This window comes from Podarcis gaigeae (genome assembly GCF_964106915.1).
Source record: "Podarcis gaigeae genome assembly, chromosome: 5".
Classification (NCBI taxonomy): domain Eukaryota; kingdom Metazoa; phylum Chordata; class Lepidosauria; order Squamata; family Lacertidae; genus Podarcis; species Podarcis gaigeae.
Window position 1 is genome coordinate 79,138,609 of NC_139681.1, and position 14,530 is coordinate 79,153,138.

The 14,530-nt window shown below is 44.6% G+C and overlaps 1 protein-coding gene across 4 annotated transcripts in view; it reads left to right on the forward strand.

Annotated features, from left to right (window-relative positions):
- The window catches only part of MME (membrane metalloendopeptidase), an 87,642-nt gene that overhangs the window by 28,233 nt on the left and 44,879 nt on the right, over nt 1–14,530 (forward strand). For all 4 annotated transcript variants that reach the window (XM_083739450.1, XM_083739449.1, XM_083739451.1 and 1 more), the window contains exons 3-4: nt 2,270–2,305; nt 13,809–13,970. In XM_083739450.1, the coding sequence (XP_083595576.1) occupies nt 2,270–2,305; nt 13,809–13,970 (198 nt within the window). The remainder of the gene's footprint in view (nt 1–2,269; nt 2,306–13,808; nt 13,971–14,530) is intronic.

Below are 14,530 nucleotides of genomic sequence, written 5' to 3' on the forward strand. Positions count from 1 at the left end.
CAGACCTTTGTTTGGTACTGGCTTCTCTGAGATCGTTTCAGAAGCCCTTGATCAGCCTAAAATGTAGAAAACGAATTTGCTGACTTACATGCTTGTCCTATTTTTCCAAGCACTGATAAGCTTCCTTCGGAAGGAGTCACTGGAGGCTTATGCCAGATTGTAACGGGTATTCATGTTGTATTTGTATAGTTGCAAATATACCAGTTGATCATAGATGGTGGCTCTCTCTTTATGCTTTCCATCAGGAAAACTCATTGCCCAATATCAGATCATCATAGAGAGACAGTACACACAAACAGTATGTCCCAGAGCATGGGATGTCCTTGCCTCTCTCTCTCTGGTTTCTCACTCAAAAGCATTCCCCCATGATGCAGTTAACTAGAAGGTTGCTGGTTCGAGCCCACCCACTGTGAGCAAGATTGCAGAGCCCTCAGGGTCTCATCCAACTCTAACATTATATGATTCTTTGAAGCTCTGCCTGGTCTCTGTTGCTTTCCACTCACACCTCGATTGCCACTTCCTCATAGATAGAGGGAGAGTGGAATAAGGATGACTCATCTTCTCCAATCCCCTCCTAGCCTCCCATGGCCATTTAGCTGTAATTTCCCTAACAGAAGGCATGTCTGGCAACTTTGTCACTGGCTACTAAGGAACACCTGCAGGGACATTCTCACCCCAATGGACCTTACCTGCCCATCCCAAACACTCCAAACTCTCCATCCTGCACACAGAGCTGTTTAAAAAAAAGAACAGCAGCTCTTCCGGTGAAAGCCATAAACGATCATCAAAAATGTACACAATTAGTAAAACCAAAGCTCAGTCTTACTTGATCATTTCTGCTTTTACTACTGCATATGTCAAAGTGATTCCCTTTTTGCAGTTTCTATTCAAATCTCAATTTATAATCCACAAGACCAGATGGAATCAGCAGCAGAATTTTATTCAGGTTTCCATCTCTCTCTTTTTCTCATACCAAAAATAAATCAACAATTTACCATAACTTAGGAAATGTTCAAGGTTATGCCAAGCAAAATGAAGCTCAAGACTTTGGGACATCCGAGCCACATTTTCCTACCTAAGATGTTTTCAGTTCCTGTTCCTTGTAAATTGCTTGTCCCAAATGCACAAACTGTTTTAATATTGTTATTTTAAAATTGTTTTGACCTGTCCTGGGACCTTATGGTGAAGGGGAGTTAGTTAATGTGTTGTTGTTGTTACTATTATTGTTATTGGCATTGGTTTATTAACTGCCTTCTAAATCACCATCTATGAAGGCAGTTGCCCTCCCAAGGTGGAGCTGGCGTCCGTCTGTCTCCAGAGACAATAGAGGAGTGTGCCTTTGGGGGTGAGGTCAAACTGTTGGAAGGTTGCAGTGCCTGCTGTGGCTGTAGAAGCCAATGCAGGAGAGACATGTTTTGTTGCAGCTGGGGCAAATAAAGGCGTCCGGTTGTGCTGATGCAGAAGCACCAGGGTGTTTCTCCTCTCTGTGCTCCTCCCAGTGGTCATTTCTCCTCTGGTCACTGCTATGGATACACAACCTGACTGCCTGTCCCTGGGCACTCCATGGCACCCCCAGAAGAGAAAACCATAACATTGGGGGGGGGGGAATACAGCAGTACTTTTAAACATAGAAGAAGTTAAAACACTAAAACAGATTAAAATTCGTACCAGCATTTCTAAGCATCTGGGTAGGCTTGTCTAATCTAGAACGTCTCTAGCAGGCACTGAAAATAATACAGTCTGGTTGATATCAATAGGCTGGGAGTTCCCAAAGTGCAGGTGCTGCTACACTACACAATCAGGTTCTTACAAATGTGAAACAGGTACAGTGGTACCTCGGGTTAAGTACTTAATTCGTTCCGGAGGTCCATACTTAACCTGAAACTGTTCTTAACCTGAAGCATCACTTTAGCTAATGGGGCCTCCTGCTGCTGCCGCGCCGCTGGAGCACGATTTCTGTTCTCATCCTGAAGCAAAGTTCTTAACCTGAAGCACTATTTCTGGGTTAGCAGAGTCTGTAACCTGAAGCGTATGTAACCTGAAGCGTATGTAACCCAAGGTACCACTGTATTCTGTGGCACCAATTCTGCCAATCCAAGTGCCAATCGAATTGGCAATAGTGCCAACTCCGCCAATTGAAGTGGTCGAATGGCCAAGTATGGGGTAAGGTGATCTGTTAGGTAAACTAGTTCCAAGTTGTTAAGTGGTTTTTTAAGTTTATTAAGGGTTTTAATAACAATATAAATGTGTTTATTCCGCCCCCCCACAGATGGTGTTTGCAAAACGTCAGATTGTATAAAATCAGGTAAGATTTACAAAGCTTTTTTCTTTTTACTGTAACATTCCAACTTGTTTTCCTGAATGTAATGTATCTTGGGGATATGAATAAAACGGGCTCTGGGTTTGCATTTCTTGAATGATTGCCTTCCCCACCTTCCACTCCCATTCAATATAGCAAACTGCTTTTAAAACTGAGATATGGTTTATTTATTTAGAATGTTTCTAGGCTGTGAAAACCCTCTCAAGCTGCCATACAGTAGAGTGCAGCATAATACATCTATAAGATCTTATTTAGTTGAGGAGGCACATAAAGAAGGACCTAAGAGGATGATCTGAGGGTCTGGGTTGGTTCATATGGGGAGAGGCGATCATACTGGAGATAATGGATTGCTAGGAGCTAACAGGGTAGAGATTTTTCTAAATCAGGAGTTGGTGCTTTCTTCACACACAAAAAGTAGATGGATTAGTTTGGTGTGGCTTGAGAAACATCAGGTTAGCACAGGGTACAGGGTCACAAATTGAGTACCATGCTTCTTCAGATCATTTGTTCATTTTATTAATTGGTGCCAATGAGGACTATCTCCAAAGCTGTGGGTTTGGGAAGATTTTTTTGTGTGGAATTTGTCTGGTAAGGAAGAGATAAAACTCTCCTCCTTGCTTGCTGTGGTCACTTGAAGAACCTGGAGCCCATTCTCCCACTCTTTGCACCTGTAATTTATTAAAGAAAATTCAAAACGCTACACATTTTGCATAATATGGATGGGGATGGCACATACTCTGAACAGACTTCAGCAAATACAAAACCTTGTGATGAGATGTCACTAGAAACACAAAACTCCAAGCAGAGCTGATAATGTTGCCAAATGTAGCTGATGTCCATTTTTATACCACACAGAAGATTTATACCCATGATAATAAATAATAAATTTTTATTTATACCCCCCCCCCTTCCTGGTTCAGAAAACTGGGCTCAGGGCAGCTAACAACAAATTTAAAACACTTAATTGATGCTACAAAAAACCAGCATAAAATACGATGTAAAACGTGAATAACAATAAAATAAAAAAATCAGTTTAGGGGGGAAATCCATCCAATAAACATTAGATGATCACCAGGGCTAGCTGGCTAAATTAGTCCTATTTGGGCCAGCAAGGAGACCAGGGGAGAATTAGCTGTGGGATCCCAGAGCGGGTTATCTTCATAAAAAGGGGAGGGGAATAAAAGATCAGACTAAGCTCAAATTGAAAGCCAGTTGGAATAGTCATGTCTTACAGGCCCTGCGGAACGAAGTTAAATCCTGCAGGGCCCTGGTCTCATGGGACACAGCATTCCACCAGGTTGGAGCCATCACTGAGAAGGCCCTGACCCTGGTGGAGGATAATCTAATTTCCTTAGGGCCCAGGACCTCTAAACTATGATTATTCATGGACCTTAAGGTTCTCTGCGGGGCATACCAGGAGAGGCGGTCCCGTAAATACTAGAGCCCTAGGCCACAAAGGGCTTTAAAGGTCAAAACCAGCACCTTAAACCTGACCCTGTACTCCACCGGGAGCCAGTGCAACTGGTAAAGCACTGGGTGAATATGCTCCCATGGCAGGGACCCTGTGAGGAGCCTTGCTGCAGCATTCTGCACCCGCTGGAGTTTCTGGGACAGTTTCAAGGGCAGCCCCGCATAGAGCGAATTGCAGTAGTCAGATGGGTGTACATGGGGTCAAAAGAACCACTGATGATTAATACATTTTAATCTGAACTGCGACAGCAAAGCTGGATCTTGACTATCCAAGGTCACACTATCAGGTTTCCATGAGTCAATGGGACATAGTTGATGCTGGTATTAAGATTATTTTGCTTATTAGGGGAGCTAATCTATCTGATAAACTAGGCTACTGTTTAACCTAAATTAATCTCTATCAGGGATACAAACTATTTGAACCTTTTCAGCTGTGTAAACAACTGATCAATAGGTAAATGATTGCAAACGTTTCTTTAGGACAGGGGTCAGCAAACTTTTTCAGCAGGGGGCCAGTCCACTGTCCCTCAGAGCTTGTGGGGGGCCGGACTATATTTGGGGGGGGGGGATGAACGAATTCCTATGCCCCACAAATAACCCAGAGATGCATTTTAAATAAAAGGGCACATTCTACTCATGTAAAAACACACTGATTCCCGGACCGTGTGTGGGCCGGATTTAGAAGGCGATTGGGCCGGATCTGGCCCCAGGGCCTTAGTTTGCCTACCCATGCTTTAGGACTTCGCAGCCACTCTGTGCTTCCTCATCTGAAAATTCCTCATGGGAAGAGATGTCTCTCCTGACGTGTCTTGCTCAGGGTTTTCAATTAAAGTGTGGCAACAAGGAAGGCTGCCGAGTTCAGACCACTGGGGAGATACTTTGTAGGGTGAAATAAAGGAAACTCATCACAAACTCCCTTCAGCTGCCTAAAAAAGCAAGGAAAGGGAAACAAATAGTCTGAACCCCAGACATGAGAACTTTGCCAACATTTTTTCTCCCCTTTAATAATGTTGCACGCCACTGCAACCCCAGTCTCTGAGTGGTGCAAGAGTCTAGGGGTTCAAGGCACTCACCCAGGGTTCATGGAAAAGGGACACCATGAAACTGTGGTGTCTTTATGATATATGGTTTGTTTACACATACAGTGATACCTCAGGTTAAGTACTTAATTCGTTCCGGAGGTCCGTTCTTAACCTGAAACTGTTCTTCACCTGAAGCACCACTTTAGCTAATGGGGCCTCCCGCTGCCGCCACGCCACCAGAGCACGATTTCTGCTCTCATCCTGAAGCAAAGTTCTTAACCCGAGGTAATATTTCTGGGTTAGCGGAGTCTGTAACCTGAAGCATATGTAACCCGAGGTACCACTGTATATGCAACCCGAGCCCACAATGGAGGGGTTCCCACCATTATACCCCAAGTTGGTCTTGCCTCCTCCATAAGCCCAGCACTGGATTCCAACAGAAATCAAACATTGCTCTCAAAAGTTTCTCTGACTCTCTCTTCAACTTGCTTCTTTACTTCTAGGGTCACTGTCACTGAATCTCAGCTCTAAACTCTGCCTCATTCTTCTGCCTTGTTCCTTTCCTTTGTTTCCCTTAATGGCCCATCACCCAGGCTATCGCCTCAACACAGGAAGCTAGCCTGGTTTATACTTGCTGAATCCAGGGGTTAGAAGGAGCTCACATACAGCCTTCTTCCACCACCACCCTCTCCCAAATTCATAACAATAATTTTTGAATGCAATTTCTTCTCTCATTAATTGATGGTGGGTTTTGTTTTGTTTTTTGTTTTAAAAGACATTTCCAGCACAGTACTCCATTAAACTGGTTACAGCTTGCAGCGATAATCTAGAGGCACTCAGCAAGCTCATATCACAGATTCCATTTTCCTGGAACCAGTGCAAAGTGAAGCAATCTACAAAGAATTGGATAAATTCAATGTTGTGAAGAACCACAGCATTTGCTAAGTAATATATGAAAAACCCGACAATGGCGAATAATACCAGGATTTCAGATTGTGATCCATGTTCTTCTCAGTCTGCAATTATGGGGGTTTAAATTGGATTTTTTTAAAAAAAAAAACCAGCTTACTTTTCTAATAACCTCTTTGAATACTATCAGGCTGCAGATGGGAGTGACTGTTCCACTGGTTAAGATTCATGTATTTCTTTTCAACAGCAAACTCAAGTGCTTTTCAGTCCGGAAGTGAAGCTAGGCAACTCAAAAATACAGGAGTGGTATTTAGGGGGTTCCTAGGGATGCAGAAATACATACATTAGGAGCTCAGCAGCATGCGGGTGCAGCACTAGGTGCAGCAGATTGCCTGCACTACTGTGCCGCACCATGCCAAGTGCCCGTTGGCAATTGGCTGCAATGCATGGCAGTGGTGGAGCTTCATACTCCAGCACCGGGGGGCAGAGAGCAGGCGGGCGCAGGTCTGGCGCTCATCCTGGGGGCGTGGAGCATATCCTGGGGGTGTGGCATGCTGCCTCTAGGGGCAGGGCACCCCGCATGGGCGGGGGAACAGCCGCAATGGCACCCTGCCGGGATAATAATAATAATAATAATAATAATAATAATAATAATAATATATTTATATCCCGCCCTCCCCAGCCGAAGCCAGGCTCAGGGCAGCCAACAACAATAAAATAATACAACATTCTAAAATCATTTCATTAAAATTAGTTCAACTCAAATTGATGGGAACCATTAGGCTAAGGTTCTGTGAAGATTGCCAAAGGAGGGAGTCAGGCTGTGCCCTGACCAAAGGCCTGGTGGAACAGCTCTGTCTTGCAGGCCCTGCAGAAAGATGTCAAGTCCTGCAGGGCCCTAGTCTCTTGTGACAGAGTGTTCCACCAGATCGGAGCCACAGCCGAAAAAGCCCTGGCTCTAGTTGAGGCCAGCCTAACCTCTCTGTGGCCTGGGACCTTCAGGATGTTTTTGTTTGAAATTCCTCTGTAGGACATACCAGGAGAGGCGGTCCCGTAGGTACGAGGGTCCTAGGATCATGCTGCCGGGGGCGGTGCGCTCCCCCCGCATTCCTCTTCCTCCGCCAGTTATGCATGGTGTCTGTGCAGCCTTCTGGGACGCTACTAACCACAGCCAAGCTAAATTCATGAGACTTATTCGTTCCCACCATGGGCTGTTTTTCTTTCCTTCCTGGGAGAAAAAGGAGGGGGTGGCACTAAAATAATGAGAAGGCAAACAGTGAGAATGAATTGATTAAATGTGTGGCATAAGCTATTAGGGGCTGATTTCCTTTCTGTCCTCAATTTTCCTTCTCCCATCACCCCACACTTATTGCCATGTGCCTCAGCTGGACTTTGGGAGTGTCTCAGGATCACTCTATTTGTGGCTGTCATTCTTGGAAGCAATTCTCCTGGAAGGAAGCTCTATAACACAGGAATTGTGTGATTCCCCCCCTTTCTGTTTACTATTTTAAAATAAGCCCAAGCCATATGCCGTAGAGGGATTGGACAATGTTGTTCTGTGCTGAGTAATCGAAAAATGAGAAAGAGATATTTGAAGCCCTTGGGTAGTTTATCGAGAAGTATGACAGTTAGTAGAGATAAATTAGAACGTTATTGGAGAGGCCTGCTTCTCTCTGTCTGTCTGTCTGTCTCTCTGTCTGTCTCTCTCTCTCTCTCTCTCTCTCTCACACACACACACAACATCCTCCTGTTTTTTGTTTTGTCCTGATGTCAATTTTTTTGGGGGGGGGGGTGAAATAAAGAGGTTCTACACCTCTGACATAGGCAGCTTGCCTTTTCTGCACCTCAGCAAGGCTGCCAGGACCCTGCTTAAAGAACTCAGGGATTAGGCCTATGGCACACATTTGCATAGATTTTTCATATGATGATTTATACGTATAGATGCAAATGCAGGCAAAATTTCAGAGGGAAAGCCACCCTTGCGTGCAAAGGATAACCTGTTTGCCTGCTCAGTCTGCTGTCCAGCTGCTAACTGCTGGAGAGTGTCCACCTCATAGAGCTACAATTCCCAGCACCCTTAACCAGCTGGGAGAAATAATGTGCTTTAAATGTATGGCGTGCAAGCAGGCATATCTGCAGATTTACGTTTTGACCTCCAGCTGTTGCCTTGACCATTTCTGGTTGGATGTTCTGCGATTGAAACTGTGCCCGCCCACTTCCTACTCCTCAGATCTGAACGTCTTTTCACAAACATCTTTCTTCTCACCTTTGACATTGCCAAGCATATCTTCCTTTGACTCCCACCCTTATATCTTATTTGGGAGGAATCCATGTTCGTCATGGAAGAAGAAGTGGGGGGGGGGCGAACCACCCAAAAAACCATGCCTGCCTTAAAATACCTCCCTCAGTGTTATTTGTTGTGGTCTCACAGAATTAACATCTTGGCAGCGTCAACCATAAAGCTCATAAGCCATCTGTCTGCAGCTGTCTCATCTGCAGAACCCTCCACCACAGGTTTTTCTGTTGTTGTACTTAAGAGAGAAGTCTTTGTAACTTGGATGAAATAGAAGGCATAGCTATTAGCTAACCAAATGTGGATGCTAGATAGTTTTAAGACTGAAAGTGCTTGATCCACTACTTAAATTGCCTAATAGGTGGTCTGCAAAGTCTACCCAGCAGTGACTCATTTTCTGTATTGGGACATTTGCTTTGTAGACTCCATGATTATGAGAGAGACTTGCGTAGATATAGCCTGTGTACGCACGTAACTCCTTTGTAGCGCTAAGAAGTAGTGTTTTATCAATGCAGAATCCAACATGCTGCTTTCAATCTAGATTGATTCTAGATTCTGCCATCCACAAGCCTGGGTTTGCTTACAGACACCCCATCCCTTGATTAGGTTATCCATGTCTTTTCCTCTCTGCACATGCTCCAGCTGAATGAAAAGGGAAGTGGCCACTACAATATTGGTACATGCCTATCCACAACATCACTGGACAGGTGTGGATGCACAGCAGCCTACATTGCCAGGACCGGACCTCACCTTATATGTGCATTTAGATAGGAAAAGGAGAGAGTAGGAATGTCTCCATTTGTTTGATGGTCCTAACAGGCTAGCCACTATTCTAGCAGGTATTTCTAATACCTTATCTGTTCCGTGCCCTACACCTGTGATGGCGTAGGTAGGTTGGTAGGGGGGGTGGGTGGCGCTGTGGTGTAAACCACAAAGCCACTTGGGCTTGCCGATCAGAAGGTTTGCAGTTCAAATCCCCGTGACAGGGTGAGCTCCTGATGCTCTGCCCCAGCTCCTGCCAACCCAGCAGTTTGAAAGCAGAACAGTGCAAGTAGATAAAGAGTTATTGCTGCAGCGGGAAGGTAAACGGCGTTTCCATGCACTCTGGTTTCCATCACAGTGTTCCATTGCAGTGGTTTAGTCCTGCTGGCCACATGACCTGGAAAGCTGTCTGTGGACAACGCTGGCTCCCTCATCCTGAAGTAAGATGAGCGCCACAACCCCATAGCCTTTGACTGGACTTAACCATCCAGAGGTCCTTTACCTTTACCTTTACCTACCTAGGTAGGAGCTGAGAAGTATTTTAGTGGCCCACTATATTCAAAGTTGGGACACGGGTGGCACTGTGGTGTAAACCACTGAGCCATGGACTTGCTGATCAGGAGGTCAGCGACGGGGTGAGCTCCCGTTGTTCGGTCCCAGCTCCTGCCAACCCAGCAGTTCAAAAGCACATCAACGTGCAAGTAGATAAATAGGTACCGCTCCGGTGGGAAGGTAAACGGCGTTTCTGTGCACTGCTCTGGTTTTGCCAGAAGCAGCTTAGTCATGCTGGCCACATGACCTAGAAAAACTTCTGCGGACAAATGCCGGCTCCCTCGGCCAGTAAAGCGAGATGAGCGCCAAAACTCCAGAGTCGTTCGCGACTGGACTTAATTGTCAGGGGTCCCTTTACCTTTACCTTTTTTTATATTCAAAGTTGAGATGTGAACCCATCTGTTGCAGTTTTTAATTCAGTGGGTTAGCCACTGGAAAAATGCCCCCTTTCAAAGTTATTGCCCTCCTTCCAACATGAATTGGGAGTGCACTGGCCTGAGAGCACATGGTGGTACCATTTGGACTCACATGCTAGCCTTACCCATGATGCCTCCTTCCTCACCGGCTGTAGCTTTCCTGTGTTGAGCATGAAGGGTTCATCAGGACATGTATAGAATGTTGCACATGACTGGAAACCCTGCATGATCAGAGTTCCCAAACCTACAGAAAATTCTAAACACTTTCTGTGAAATTCTCAGAGAGTCCCCCTTTCAAACTTTCCAATTCAATGCATGAAAGTCAGAGCTGGAGCCATCAAGGAAGGGGATTTTGGAGATGGACCAAGTTCCTGCAGCTCTAGTCTCCTCCTTCCATGCATTCTGAGAATGCACAGAGGTGAACACCTGAACCAAGGCTAAGATCCTTTGCGGAGAGAGAGGGCCAGCCAGGCAAACTTTTAATTTGCTATTTTAAAGCAAATCCCTAGTATTCCAGCTCTTCAAATAGACATCCATGGGTAGTAAGGCTCATTACACTCTCTTCAGATGCATTCTGAAATACCTTTCCATCTCCCGAGAGAAAATCACAAAATAATTCAAGTCACATTGCACTCCATGAAAGAAGAGAGTCCTTAACTATAATTTAAAAGGAAGAACCTCATCTTGACAATCTGAGTGTAGAGAATAGGATAAAATAAATTAGTTTTCTACAGGCAATGCTGTGCAGCAACCCAGAGGTGCAAGAGTGACAGACCCCTTGCCTAGTAGGCTTCTAGGATTTCCCAAGCATTAATAAATGGGTAAACTAGGAAACCATAAAAACTGTTCAGTGTATAATTTCAAACAGGTTCATATGTAAAACAGCAAGGCAATTAAGAAAAAAAAAGTGCAAAACCAAGTAGCAAAATAAAACCTGTAAGATTTCCTACAGTTTAAATGACCTGAGAGAAAGAAAGAATCTTTGTCCGGTACCAGAAGAGATGCAAGAGGAGGGCTGTGTACATAACATACATTGAAAGCACATTCCCCCCCCCAAAAAAAAATACTGGAAACTGTAGTTTACCCCCACAGAGCTGCAACTTGTAGCATCCCTTAAAAACTACAGTTCCCAGGGTTATTTTTGGGTGTGTGTGGGGGGGGGGGAGATGTGATTTAAAGTATGGCGTGTATGCACCCAATGTACAAGATAAACCTGGAGATTTTGTTTCCATGGCTGGAGTGAGCAGTTTGTTTGTTTGTTTGTTTGTTTGTTTGTTTGTTTAATTTCTATACCACCCTTCACCCAAAGATGACAGGGTGCTTTACTATATAAATGGTTTCTCCTTCAGGTGTACACTACTGAAGGCCAGCCAAGGTTTGCTTGTTTTTTGATAATATTTCCCTTGTAGTAAAAATACAACAGTAATAAATAAATTAAGCAAGTAACAATTTGCTGCCCTTTCACAACACTCGAAAATCATCCGCCTGAGGCAGCTGCCTCACTCTGCCTAATGGTATGGTTGGCACACTGTTCTACAACCATTACTTAACCTCTGGAGACTGATTCTGAATATAATCTTGGTCTATGGGCAAGTTTATGCGGGAAGTCTAACTTCTGTATGAAACAATTCAAGTCACTGGCGGAATTCAGAATCAAGCATACATTTCCTGGAGCTTCCAATTGCTTTGTCTTTTGAGCACCTCTACAAACTCGCAATGTTGACTCCTGTTATCGTGGTGCTCAAGCATTGCTTTTGTGAAGAGGGCACTTCATTAACAAAGGTTTTCTTTATAATTACAAGTATATGCAGGTTACTCATTACCTGCATCCCCAGCTAGAATCCTCCAGACCAGGCTTCCTCAACCTCGGCCTTCCAGATGTTTTTGGCCTACAACTCCCATGATTCCTAGCTAGCAGGACCAGTGGTCAAGGATGCTGGGAATTGTAGTCTCAAAACATCTGGAGGGCCGAGGTTGAGGAAGCCTGCTCCAGACTGTTTGTGGAACAAATTCAATCATATACAGTCCAGTCATACCTCGTGTTGCGGCCGCTTCATGTTGCGTCTTTTTGCGTTATGTCTCATGCAACCTGAAAGTACTGGAATGGGTTACTTCTGGGTTTCGCTGCTCGCGCATGTGCAGAAGTGCTAAATTGTGCTTCGTGCATGCACAGAAGTAACAAATCGTGCTTCACGCCTGCGCAGATGCAGCGCTTCGAGTTGCGGGCATTTCTGTAACACGAGGTACTACTGTACTGAAACGTCCATAAGTAAAGTGGATTAAAGCATTCTGTTGCCCCAAAACAGCAAATCCACTTATTTCAATTAAGGAAACATCGTTTTCCAGTTTGGAGAGTGACAAAGCAATGGACTGAAAAGTGTGGGATGAATGAATGATTAACAGAAAGACATGTAAATGTCCTGCAAACAATGAAGGATGAACCATCATTGTGATATAAGCAAATCAGAATGTTTGTTTGCTGTAGATCAAACTCTAAGCTTTGTGCAATCAAATCAGGATGAATGAAGGAAGGAATGAGCAGGTTGTCTGGAAGAGCCCTCACTTTGGCAATCTCTCCTCAACCACCAGATGACTAACCTATTCTTATTTAGAGCTCTCAGCGAACTCCAAAAATTTAAAACAGGGATGGGGAACTTGATGCCATCCAGATGTTGTTGGACTACAACTCCCATCAGCCCCAGCCAGCATGGTCAATGGTCATGGATGATGGGAACTGTGGTGCAGCAACATTTGGAGGGCTGCAGGTTCTCCATCTGTGGTCTGAAGCTATCATCATAGCTTCATTTGAAAGACCATATTCCCTGCTCTGAACTTTAACCATGCAGTGTGCTGAGTGTTCTGCCTGCTGCTTCAAAGTAATTTTGAAGTACCCTCTTCATGTGTTATACACCTGAAAGGTAGGAGCCAGTCAAATTCCTGATCCCAGGCAGAACTGGGATGATTTAAGCAAATTTCAGTTCTAGCTGGATTGCATTGAGGCAGTCCCAGGTTACTGCCGATCAGGTTGGAGTTATCCAGGGCAGTTTGGCTGTTTGTGTGTGTGTTCCCCTCTGGCAACAGGCACATAGAGGCAAAGTGCAGGGCAGGGCTAAAGTAAAGGGACCCCTGACCATTAGCTCCAGTCGTGACCAACTCTGGGGTTGCAGCGCTCATCTCGCTTTATTGGCTGAGAGAGCCGGCGTCCAGCTTCCGGGTCATGTGGCCAGCATGACTAATCCTCTTCTGGCGAACCAGAGCAGCACACGGAAACACCGTTTACCTTCCTGCCAGAGTGGTACCTATTTATCTACTTGCACATTGACGTGCTTTCGAACTGCTAGGTTGGCAGGAGCAGGGACTGAACAATGGGAGCTCACCCCGTCGCAGGGATTCGAACCGCCGACCTTCTGATTGGCAAGTCCTAGGCTCTGTGATTTAACCCACAGGGCAGGGCTATTGAAAGCTTTATTGCAAACAGCCCCATTCAGCTTTTTGCATAGCATGTCACCTACCTCCCTTTCTTCCCCTCCCCGCAATCTCTTGACACTTCCAAATTGCTCTGAGTGAGCTGACTCAACCGGGGGCAACCAGGGGCTGTCTCAACCTGATTCAGCCAGATCCATCTGAACTGACCTGGTTTGGTTTGTGATGTGGGCATCAGCCAAATCTGGTGCCACTACTTGTCATCTTTTAAAGTGCTCCAAGTTCGGAATCCCATCAATCAGCTATAAAGTTCCCCTCTCTGTCCACAATCTTTTTCTCAGGGTAGAATGGAAGAAATTTCGTAACTCTGTAACTGAGTAGGTTCATTGTGTTAATCATGAAAGCTATTCCCCAGTGTAGGTACAAACCAATGAATCAATCTCTGCTTGGAAGTATGCTCCACTAATTCTCAACAAAGCGTGTAGTTGCAAGGCTACCAAGATCTATAGAAAAACTTCACAAAAATGCAACTACATTTTATCCCTTTTGTATTAGTAATTCAAACGTTGTCTTGTTTTTCTTCCATAAAAACCCTCATTTTTATTTTTTATAATTTCCTTGGTGTCTGTTTCTTGTGTCAGCTGCCAGAATCATCGACAACATGGATGCTACTTCAGAGCCTTGCAAAGACTTTTACCAGTATGCCTGTGGAGGATGGTTAAAGAAGAACATCATTCCAGAGACGAGTTCCCGTTATAGTAACTTTGACATTTTGAGAGATGAACTCGAAGTTGTTTTGAAAGGTCAGTGGGATATAAATTTGTGAACGAAACATTTGGAACCATTCGGTCTTCTCTTCTCTTCCACTCCTCCAAACTTTGTGTCAGGAGGTCATGTGTTTTATAGAAGTTCTTCCATACTCCAGACTGCCTAAAATCACCCTAGTCTGTTTTCCTGTTGTGTGGATGCAAGCTTAGGAATTGTTCTGTTGTGTCTGGCAAAAGCAAACAGTGACCATTTTAGACTCGGGTGAATATCGGTCCTAGTCTGAAGGAAGAGCACAGCATTGAATTCTGACTCTTTGAACAGCTGAATCCACTGTCCTCGTGACCCTGAAAGAGTGGGCAGCTGTCCTAGGTGTGAGAAGTAGGTAAGGGTTTTTTCAGGCCAACTCAGCTGGGAACGATGCTAAATTTACTGGCAGCAAATGTTGGCCCACCTTATATTCTGCATTTAGGTACAGTAATCTAGGCATTTTCCAAACATAAGCACATGACAACTCTATCAAGATATGTATCTTTTCAAAACATAAAAAAAGGAGGAAAGTAAATTCTGGCTTGGAAGCAAACACTGTATTGGTTTG